This window comes from Vombatus ursinus, unplaced genomic scaffold (assembly GCF_900497805.2).
Source record: "Vombatus ursinus unplaced genomic scaffold, bare-nosed wombat genome assembly UNPS02007612.1, whole genome shotgun sequence".
NCBI lineage: Eukaryota > Metazoa > Chordata > Mammalia > Diprotodontia > Vombatidae > Vombatus > Vombatus ursinus.
Genome location: NW_020947390.1, coordinates 9,565,340 through 9,577,469, shown reverse-complemented (window position 1 = coordinate 9,577,469; position 12,130 = coordinate 9,565,340). Strand labels below are relative to the sequence as shown.

General features: G+C 36.5%; 1 protein-coding gene across 1 annotated transcript in view; it reads left to right on the top strand.

Annotated features, from left to right (window-relative positions):
- GUCY1A2 (guanylate cyclase 1 soluble subunit alpha 2) overlaps positions 1–12,130 on the top strand; it is a 430,789-nt gene that overhangs the window by 66,249 nt on the left and 352,410 nt on the right. The window contains exon 3 of the mRNA XM_027849552.1: positions 732–853. Within this exon, the coding sequence (XP_027705353.1) occupies positions 732–853 (122 nt within the window). The remainder of the gene's footprint in view (positions 1–731; positions 854–12,130) is intronic.

The following is a 12,130-nucleotide window of genomic DNA, read 5'->3' as shown; positions in this document are numbered from 1 at the left end:
CCTGATTCCTGGCAAGGAGAGGCAAAAGATGGAGTTCAAGTTTTCTGTTCAAGTTTCTAAGCAGGGAAGTGATGGGAGATGATGGATTAAGTAAAGGCAGTATGGTATGGAGATAACTGGGAATTAAACTTTCAGTAAGATCTTGAGAAATTGTAAGGTGTGTTTGAAGGTGTACCCAGACCAATGAAATAACTAAACTTTTAAGTTCATACATATGAGAGAGAGAGAGAGAGAGAGAGAGAGAGAGAGAGAAGGAGAGACCGACCAAGTGACTATTTAAAATATGCAAGATGTGGTTAAACAAGATAAGACATTTCTATCCAACAATGGTATGTGTCTATTTGCTCAGTGAGGCTGGTTTTACCTCACAGATGCTGGACAGCTACTCTCCACCCCCTGCTTTACATGTACCAGGCAACATCACTAGAAAAGCACACTGCCAGCAGGGATGACGCACACAGATAGTGAGGCATTTGCTAACTGCTAAATTTTTGGTTTTCTTTTTTCCCCTCTCATACTGTTGCTTATTAAAGAATGTCTCCAATTTCATGCCCATGCTATTCATGCTGATGCTAATGGTGGGTTTTGTCAGAGATGATGTCTTAAAGCATCAGTTATTTAGAAATGCCATTGGGCTAAAAGTAAGGGGTATAAGGGCCTGCATGTTCTTGTGTATGCACTTTCAGAGATGTTTTAAAATTTCCATATGCTCATTTTTTTTTCCATTTTAGTTACAGGGATGCAGAAAAGAATTTCTACAATCTCTCTAACAGATGCTCCTATGCAGACCATTCCAGCAAAGAGGAAATTGAAGATGTCTCAGGAATTCTTCAGTGTACTGCTAACAAGCTTGGTATATTATATCATTTATGTTAGAGAGAGAGAAAGGGAGGTGGGAGGAAAAGTATATGTGTGTTGTGAAGGTTTTTCCTTTTCCTTGGGTGAGAGAACTGGTGGATGGTAAGGACTGAACCTGGGACCTTGTCCTTGGGGACTTCCTTGTAATACATTGGCAGAGTGAAAATTACAAATTCACTTAAAGATTGAAAAACTTTATGATGAAAATGTTTGCCTTTTAGCTAAAGATTCCCTATATGAAGTATTATTAACCTTGGTTTCAGTTATCATTCTGTATCACTTTTGGATTCATATAATTCTGGGATAAGAATCTGGGCCTTTATTTTCCATGGGAAGAACAAAGATATAGTTGGTTACTCAAAGTAACAAGCAACAGGATACTATTAAGAATTAAAGGATATACGAGAACTTCTTTTATCTGCCCCTCCAAACATTGGTTCTGTCTATCCAATTAAAAATTTTTTTTTGTAGTGGGAGCCAATGAATGGAGAATTGTCCCATTTATAGTTAACAAAGAATAATGTGATATTTTGGGCAATCTTTTTCTTGGGTATCTCAAATTTAATTTATACCACCCCAAAAAGCTCCACGTATGGCCTGACAAAGTGAGTTCACCCTGGTTGCTCTTTTTCCTGCCACACTGATTTTCACGTTAGAATAAGGACATCTAAAGATTCTCAGAGTGAATATGTTAAAACATACCTAATCGCTAAATAATAGTAAATGCAAATGTCTGAAAATTAAGCATTATCACAAAACAACTGATTGTACACAAAGAGGTTATGGTCAAATAATAGAGAAAAGAGACCTTAAGGGAATTTCTTTATATTTCTAAGTAATTCATGACTCTTTCCTCTATAAGTATTATATGTGTTTAAAGTCTAGTCCCACAGGCAACACTTTGCAAAACTATAGGTATATTTCTAGCATAAAGATCTGACCCCTTATCTTCGGATGACTTGTCCAAAGTCACATACATTAAAAAAAATGCTAAAAATGAATGCTTTCTCCTGAAAAGCTTCTTTCATAAATGCTGGTAGGGAAGCCCCTTCCCCTCACCTCCACCTTTTGTCAGTAGACACCCAAACTCTTCTGGGCCATTTGTTAAACCTCTGTATGCAAGTCAGTGATAAATGATTGAGAGAGTTCTCATTTTATTTCAGGCAACTTAAAATGTACCCAGAGTTCTTTCCTTGCTTTATAGACATATACTGATAAACTGACTGCCTTAGTTTACAGCTTTTTGTTAGTTGTGGCCAGGATGAATATAGATCTTGGATTGTTGATCTCTTTGGCTTGTTCATGTAATAAAAACTGGTTCCTATTAACCTTTTTCTTCTCTACCTCTAGATGTTGTAACCTCCACTCTAGGCTAAAGAACATTAAAGACACAGGATACAAAAGGGCAGTGTGTGTTGGAGATGGTGTTTAAACAGTGAGGAGGAAAACTGAGGGTGTGGGAGGAGGCTGGCTGTGAGGATACTAACTTTAATTCAAATCAAGCAGCCTCTGATTTATGGATAGATGGATTATGTTCCCAAAGTTTATTTGTAAGTCAGCTGTTTGTAACTAAGAAAGGATTTTCTTGTAGGAATAATGTTACACTTGTGGATGGTTTTCCAAAGTGGCCTACAAAAGTCTTTTTAGATCATATTTTAGCTAAAATAACTCATAAAACACTGTAGCTATACTAGTAATAAGCAATATAGAAACAAAATTGAGATGGAATTTTATTTTGAATGCTGATATTCCAGAAAATATGAGTTTAATTTTAAAAACATAAGGATTTATATGGTAAATGGCAAAATTACCAAGGCAACTTCTGGGTACATTTTAAGGCATTTAGAAGTAGATGGCAACACTTCTTTTAATGTTTGAATAATACATAAAGACTATGTACGAATACAAAAAAAACCTTATGGCTCTCCTTATCTTTATATAGATACATCATTTGTACTACTCAATCTGGGTTCAAAACCTAGTTCTGATACTGGGTGTGTGACTAGAAACAAGTCACTTAAACTGAGTTTCAGTTTATCTGTAAAATGGGGATAATAATCTTTTATGACCTAGTTCACATAGAATAATATGAGGGCAAGTTCTTTAGAAACCTTAAAGAGTTATATAAATATAAACTATTATTATCATCAACCACAATTAGTGGTTTTTAAATACTCATGAGTGAAAACTAATAGCTCACACTTAAGTAGCCTTTTATGGTTCACCAAGCACATTTCTTGTGATAAAACTGTTGCAAAGCAATGTATAGTATTAATACCTCCATTTCACAGAGGATCAAATCAGGTCTCAATGAGGTTAAACAGCTTCTCTGAATATAAACAGCTAATAGTGTTGTTGCTGGACCTCAAACCCAATTGGTTTTGCCAGTGTACCTCAATATCTTGCTAAATACACATATATTCTCTTTATGGCATTCTCCTGATCTGCATAGTCTAACAAACCTGACCAAAAAGGAGGCTTGTCTGATGAGAACTGTCCTTGATGAATTAATGCTGTCTCTCAGTGATCTTTGCTTCCCTTTACAAATGCCCACAAACCATTCTTTTAAAATATGTCCTAAAATTTAACAGGAATGGAAGTCAAGTTTACTGAACTTTATTTTCAATTGGGAAAAATTTTTGTGCATATCTGGCCCTGATGCCTTTCCTGTCCTTTAAATTGACGGTAGTTCTACAGTCACATCTACAAATTCTTTCAGAGCCCAGAGATTTATTTCATCTGGGTCAGGGGATTTGAAATCATTGCAGGCCAATAGGTGCTCTCCTACTTCCTTCTCCTTTCTCTTTGCTTTCAATGTCTGTTAGTCACTTTAATTTTTTCCTTCCTATCCAAAACTTTTTTCTTCTAAGTAGATAAAATGGAAGCAATATAAGAGTTCAATAATTCTTTCTTCTCTCTGTCCATATTATCCTCATCTCATACACCTGAAGCAGCAGTCCACTTCCTTATTTGAGCTTCCTTTTGTCCTCAGAAGAACTAATTTAAGTATTCCCAACATGATTATTGTAGTGACATGATGTCAGTCTGGAGAGAGATACCTAGTGGAGTGCCCTGGGGAATCTGCTCTTGACCCTATGCTTTTCAACATTTTTTATCAATGATTTGGATGAAAGGATAGATAGAATGCTCATTAAATTTGGAGATGACATAAAGTTGAGATTGGAAGGTGGAAAGGATGAAGTAGAGAGTAACTGCTGCAGAAGAAAAATTAAATTTTAATTTTTTAATTTTTTTTAGGAGTAATGGTGATATTGATTTGATTACATTTTCCAGAGCAAGAGATACAAGAGGAGGGCATGCATGTAGAAGTAGGGCAGAATACAGCTGGAATAAAGAAACATGGGCACAGGGTTGGAGTTTGTAGATGGGTAGATTAGTGCTTCCCGGGCCTAGTAGTTGAGGGTCTGGTCTAGAGGATGAAGTAACCACAGTAGCAAGGAGAAAGATGGCTGAGATGAAAAAGCACAGTTTTAGGGCAAGTGAGAAATAAATAGCTTAGTATTCTAAGGGCGTAGTTGCTGATGCTCACACAACCTACTCTTAATAAGTGATGAAAGATAGAGTCACATAATGGATAGAGCACTGGACTTGCAGTCAGGAAGAACTGGGTTTGAATCTCACCAAAGTCATTTACTAGGTTCGTGATCTTGAGTCAATCACTTATTCTCTAAGCCTTTGATTACAGAAGCCTTTGATTTCTCATCTATAAAATGAAGATTAAAAAGAGAACTGTCTCATGGGGTAGTTGTGAGGCTCAATGAAGATAAGGAATGTAGAGTGCTTTGCAAGACTATCATGTGCTATCTAATTGTGAGCTATTATGTGAGTTGTTTTAAATAATTAAAAATTAAAAAAAATTGAAATATAAATTTGCTTTTGGAAAGTAGAATGCTATGTTTTCCACCTGGGGTTCCTTCAAGATCTGCCTGACTCCTTTGGGGTCTGCTGCATGGTGAAACATAGACTCTGAGCAGCAATTCTAGACACAGCAAGTAGAAGCTGCCTTTTTCCTGGGGCATTGAGCTGTGGACTACTCTTGACATCCCTGTGCTTGATCTGTTTTGTTCCTGGTTGCCTTTTAAATTGCATGGTGTAACATAAGAGAGTGTAGGGATGAATTCAACCTCAGACAGGGTTAAGTGAGTCAGAAATGTGTCTTCTTTTGAAGGGGTGGAGGAGAGGGGGAAAAAGAGAGGGAAGCCTGCTAAAGAGGCTTAGAAATGTTCTTGATGGCCAGAGACCCACTTAGTGGGGTCAGGAACTGTTATCTCTGCCTTAGGGAATCCTTAAAATATATGGATGCAACTATGGCAGCTGCTAATGGTGTTTGGGCAAACATTTTTACGTCATTTTCTCAACTGCCTGGGCATAACAGGGGCGGGGAAGATGGGGAGAATAACATGAATTTTTTTGTTGGAAGGTGAACAGAAGTGGGAAATTGAGCAGAAGGAGAATTATTTACTTCACCTCTATTTGCCTCAGCTTCCTCATTTATAATATGCGTATAACAACAGCACCTGTTTCCCAGGGTTGTTGTGATGATCTTACGAGATAATATTTGTGAAACACTTTGTAGGCCTCAAAGTTCAATATAAATTATCGCTAATATTATAATGAGAACATTCTACTTGGCACTAGCTTCTCTAGTTAGTTATTTTTTATGGTAATTTGGCTCCTTACATTGAAGCTCCAGGTCAAAGATGAGGGCTGGAGGAGAGAAAAGTGAACTTGGAGGAAGCAAGGATAAGATGAGTGGATACATATGTATTTGCCACCCACCCACTCTCTTAGAATAATGAATGTGCTATCAGAATTGTTCCTTCATTTTCCTTCCCAAAATAGTCAGTATTTTGGTTCTTCAGTACTCTTCCCTTTGGCTCTGGGTTGGTAGCTTTTATTTTCCATCCCACTCTTTACAGAATGAAGTTATTAAACCACTTGCTTCTTTTTGGTGCTTTGAAAATTGAATGCAAAAATGAGGTACAGTATTTTTAAGAGGCACTCAAAGATTTAAATAAGGCTATGCAAAGAGTAATTTGAAAGCAAGGCTACTGTCTTTGAATTCCAAGGTGACCTGGTTAAAACTGTTGTCAAGTAAAGGAAACCTTGTCTAGACCATATTGACATCATTTATGCAAAATAGATTTAAATTTTCAAGTAGCATGAATTTATGTGCATGATTTTTAATTTTAAAGGTATTACAGTAAGGATTTTAGTAGATTAGTATTACAGAATTATTATTTCATCCATATGAACTCTTTTAAAAACCTGATGTTTGCTTTTGGAAGGAGACAATCGGTCAGTCAAGTGTTTATTAAGTGCCTCTTCTTTTCTAAGCATTGTGCTAGGCACCGAATAAAAAGACAAAAAATAGATAGTCTTTTCTCCCAAGGAGCTCACATTTGAGGGGAAAAGACAGCAGGTTGTATATGTTGGCATAAACAAAGCCAAGGAGACTTTGGGGGACAAGGCACTAGTAGCTGCTGGTTGGAGGAACAGGAAAGGTGATGAAGGATTGAACTAGGCTGGGAACTGTGTGAATGGAGAGAAGAAGGGTTCTGTGAAAGATATTATGAAGAGAGAAATGAAAGGATTTGGCAACTGATTGGGTAGGTGGGGTGAATAAGAGGGAGGAAACAAGGATAACATCCAGGCTGCTTACTTGGGTGAATGGACTGATTTTGTCCTTGACAGTAACAGGGAAGTTTGGAAGAGTGATGGGTGTCATTTACAGGAAAGATAATCATTTCTACTTTAGATGTGTTAAATTTGCGATGTCTGTAGTCAGTAGAGAATGATCAATATGTAATTAGTGATAGGAGTCTGGAGCTCAGGAGAGAGATTAGAACTAGATAAAAAGATCTGGGAATTATCTTCATAGTGATGATAATTCACCTCATATTAACTGATGAAGTAAACAAATAAGTAAGTATTGAGAGAAAAGAGAGGAGGATCCAGGACAGACTCTTGCCATACATCAACTGTTAAAGACTGTGATATGATGATGAATTGAATTGAGGGTACTGAGAGGGAACAGTCAGAAAGGTAGGATGAGAAACAAGAAAAAAGCAGTTTGGTGAACACCCATAGAGCACAGATTATCCAGGAAGAGATGGTGATCCAAGGTGTCAAATGTTGTAGAGATCAAAAAGGATGAGGAGTGACAAAAAGCCATTAGTTTGTCACTGGTAACTATGGAAAGAGCAATTTCAGTTGAGTTTTGAAGTAAAGAGCTAGGTTGTAGAGAAATAAGAAGTGAGTGAGGGGAAAAGAAATGGAGACAAAGTGTAGAAACCTTTTTGAAAGGCTTTGAAAAAGAGAGGAAAGAGAAAAGATTATAGCTAATAGAGATGACAAGCTCTAGTGAGGTTTATTTAAGGATAGAGGAATGGGTGGCAAGAACGGAATCAAGAGATAGGGAGAAATTGAAGACTAGGGAGAGAACAAGTGTGATAGTAAACAAGCATTTACTTATCATTCTATGCCAGATGTTGTACTGAGTGCTGGTAACACAATGTCTCTTGTCTCAAGCAGCATATATCCTAATGGGGAAGACCTCATGTACATAAGTAGGTATGTGCAAGAAATAGAGTATTTGGAAGGTAGTATTGGAGGAAAGGTACCAGCAGTTAGAGCCTGGGAAAATCCTCTGGCAGAATGTGGGATTTGAGAATGGGGATAATCTTCTGGAGAAGGCAGGATTGGATCAAGAAAACATCCATGTCTGTTGAAATGAAGTGTTGAGGGCAGGAGTTGGGTTGGAGAGGGAGACTGTGAACCAAGTACTGAGTCCATTGAGACAGGAAGGACAGTGTCTTGGGAATCCTTAGGATCTATATTGTATCTGTATTGTAAATAATCTATATTTATATAGATTAAAAGTGAACCTCAAAGAAGTAGAGATTGATGAGTAATGGTGATAGTGGGAGAGTCTGAAAGTGACAATGAGGAGCAAGGGGTATTGGGACTGGAAGGCAGCATGAAAGAGAAAGCAAAATCAGTATTGTAAATGATGTCCAGGGATTCAGTGTCATCAAGAAGAAGTCTGCGTACCAGAAGATAGAAAAAAAAGTGAGAGAAAGAGCTCTAAAATTAAGGAAAAGCTGAACACGAAACTTAATTTTTTTTATTAATTTATTTTGATCTATCAACAATCACTTCTATAAGCTTTTGAGTTTAATATTTTTCTCCAACCCCTCCCCCACCAAGATGGCATGCAATCTGATATAAGCTTTACATATACATTCCTATTAAACATATTTTCACATTAGTCATGTTGCAAGGAAGAATTAGAACCAATAGGAGGAACCACAAGAAAGAGGAAACAAAACAAAAAAGAAAAAAAAATAGCAAGTAGTATGCTTCCATCTGCATCCAGACTAGAGAGTTCTGTGTCTGCATGTGGATAGCATTTTTCATGATGAAACTTTTAGAGATGTCTTAGATCCTTGCATTGCTAAGAAGAACTAAGTCTATCAAAGTTAGTCATGGCACAATGTGGCTGTAACTGTGTACAAGGTTCTCCTGGTTCTGCTCACTTCACTCAGCATCAGTCCATACAAGTCTTCCCAGGTTTTTCTGAAGTCTGCTTGCTCATCATTTCTTATAAAACAATAGTATTCCATCACATTCATATACCACAACTTGTTCAGCCATTCCCCAATTGATGGGCATCCCTGCAATGGAAAAGGACCCACATGTACAAAAATATTTATAGTAGCCACCACAAAAAGAGCTGCTGTAAATATTTTTGTACATATGGGTCCTTTTCCCATTTGTATGATCTCTTTGGGATACAGCCCTAGAAGTGCTATTGCTGGGTCAAAGGGTATGCACATTTTTATAGACCTTTGGGTATAGTTCCAAATTGCACTCCAAAATGGTTGGATCATTTCACAACTCCACCAACAATGCATTAGTGTTCCATTTTTCTCACATCTTCTCCAACATTTATCATTTTCCTGTTTTGTCATGTTGGGCAATCTGATAGGTGTGATGTGGTATCTCAGAGTTGTTTTGATTTGCATTTCTCTAATCAATAGTGATTTAGAGCATTTTTTCATATGATTATAGATGGCTTTAATTTCATCATTTGAGAACTGCCTGTTCATCTCCTTTTATTTTATCAGAGGCCCTGTCCCAGTTTTCTGCTTCCCTCCTAATCTTGGTTGCATTGGCTTTGTTTGTGCAAAAACTTTTCAATTTAATGTAATCAAAATTATCCATTTTGTGTTTAATAATGTTCTCTATCTCCTGTTTGATCATAAATTCTTCTCTTCTCCATAAATCTGACAGGTAAACTATTCCTTGCTCTCCCAGTTTGCTTACAGTATCAGCCTTTATATCTAAATCATGAACCCATTTTGACTTTATTTTGGTATATAGTGTGAGATGTTGGTTTATGCCTAGTTTCTGCCATACTCTTTTCCAGTTTTCCCAGCAGTTTTTGTCAAATAGTGAGTTCTTATCCCAGAAGCTGGGTTCTTTGGGCTTATCAAACAATAGATTACTATAGTCATTGACTACTGTGTCTTATGTACCCAACTTATTCCACTGATCCACCACTCTATTTCTTAGCCAGTGCCAAGCAGTTTTGATGATTGCTGCTTTATAATACAATTTAAGATCTGGAATGGCTAGGTCACTTTCCCTGCATTTCTTTTCATTAGTCCCCTTGATATTCTGGACCTTTTGTTATTCCAAATGAATCTTGTTATTATTTTTTCTAGCTGTATAAAATAATTTTTTTGTAGTTTGATTGGATGGCACTGAATAAGTAAATTAGCTTAGGTAGAATTGTGATTTTTATTATATTAGTTCAGTCTATCCATGAGCAACTGATGTTTTTCCAATTATTTAGATCTGACTTTGTTTAAGATTAGATTATTTAGTTTCCAACTAATTTTTAGTCTATCTTTCCATGGCCTTTTATTACATACAATTTTTATTGCATCATGATTTGAAAAGGATAACTTTACTATTTCTACCTTTCTGCATTGGATTGTGAGGTTTTTATGCCCTAGTACATGGTCAGTTTTTGTGTATGTGCCATGTACCACTGAGAAAAAAAGTATATTCCTTTCTATCCTCATTCAATTTTCTCCAGAGGTCTACCATATCTAACTTTTCTAAAATTCTATTCACCTCCTTAACTTCTTTTTATTTATTTTTTGATTAGATTTATCTAGTTCAGAGAAGGGGTGGTTGAGGTCCCCCACTAATATAGTTTTGCTGTCCATTTCTTCCTGTAACTCCCTGAATTTCTCCTCTAAGAATTTGGATGCTATACCACTTGGTGCATATATGTTAAGTAATGATATTATTTCACTGTCTATGGTGCCTTTTAGCAGGATGTAGTTTCCTTCTTTATCTCTTTTAATAAGATCTATTTTTGCTTTTGTTTTGTCTGAGGTCAGGATTGCTATCCCTGCTTTTTTTTTTTTTTACTTCAGCTGAAGTGTAATATATTCAATTCCAGTGTTTTACCTTTAACCTGTGTGTGTCCCTCTGTTTCTAATGTGTTTCCTATAAACAACATATTGTAGGATTATGGTTTTTAATCCATTCTACTATCTCTTCTGTTTTATGGGAGAGTTCATCCCATTCACATTCACATTTATGATTACTATCTGTGTCTTTCTCTCCATCCTATTCCCCCCATTTATGCTTTTCTTTCTCCTTTCTCCCTTTCCTTCCTCACTAGTGTTTTGTTTTGACCTCCCTCAGTCCCCCCTCCCTTCTATTAGCCATCTCCCTTTTCTTTTCCTTTACTCTTATTACTTCTTTCCTCCCTTGTATCCCCCCTCCCTTTTCTTTCCCCTTTTCCCTCCTACTGCCTTTAGGGAAAGTTATTTCTATATCTAACTGATTATGTTACTCCCGACTTGAGAGTAAGGTTTAAACAATGCTCATCTCCCTCTCTTTTTTCCTTCTGCTGTAATAGGTTTTTGTGCCTTTTCCTGTAACATAATTTACCCTTGTCTGCCTCTTCCTTTCCTTTTCTCCCAATACAATCCCTCAATTAGATCAGATTAATCCACTTACTTAGATCCATTTAACCTACTTAATTTGATTTTTTTATCATTACATCAAAGTCAACTTATACCTACCCCCTCTATGTATACCCCTTCAAAATGGTCTAATAACAATACAATTCTCAAGAGTTCCAAGTGTCATCTTCCCTTGCAGGGATGTAAACAGTTTGACCTTATTAATTATGTTTTTTTCTATCCTGTTTACCTTTTTATGTCTCTCTTGAGTCTTGTATTTGAAGATCAAATTTTCTGTTGAGTTCTGGTATTTTTATCAGGAAGGTTTGGAAGTCCCCTATTTCATTGAATACCCATCTTCTCCCCTGAAAGATTGTGCTCCTTTATGCTGGGTGGTTGATCCTTGGTTGTAATCCAGGCTCCTTTGCATTATGGAATATCTTATTATACACCCTACAATCTTTTAATGTAGAAGCTGCAAAGTCCTGGGTAATCCTGACTGTGGTTCCATGATATTTAAATTATTTCTGGCTGCTTGCAGTATTTTCTCTTTGACCTGGTAATTTTGGAATTTGACTAAAATTTCCTTGGCATTTCCAATTTGGGATCTCTTTCAGGAGATGATGGGTGGATTCTTTCTATGGCTATTTTACCCTCTGGTTCTAAGACCTTAGGGCAACTTTCTTTGATGATTTCCTGAAAGATGCTGTCCAGGCTCTTTTTTTCATCATGGTTTTCAGGTAGACCAATAATTTTTAAATTGTCTTTCCTGGATCTATTTTCCAGATCTTGTTTTACCAATGAGGTATTTATGTTTTCATCCCTTTGTTTCTGTTGACTGATTCTTGCTCTCTCATTAGCTTCCCCTTGCTCAATTCTAATTTTTAACAAATTGTTTTTTTGTATTAGATTTTGTACCTCCCTCTCCATTTGGCCCATTTTACTCTTTAAGGAGTTCTTCTCCTCATTGAGTTTTTGTGCCTCCTTTTCTGTTTGGCCAATTCTGATTTTTAAGGAGTTGTTTTCTTCAGTGTATTTTTTTCCATTTGGCCAATTGTATTTTTTAAGGACTTGTTTTTTCAGTGTACTTTTTTTTTCCCCAGTTGGCCAATTGTATTTTTTAAGGGCTTGTTTTCTGCAGTTAATTTTTGTCCTTCCTTTTCCAAGCTATTGAATTTCTCTTGTATATCTCTCATTTCTTTTCCCAATTTTTCTTCTGCCTCTCTTATTTGACTTTTAAAATCCTTCTTGAGCTCTTCCAA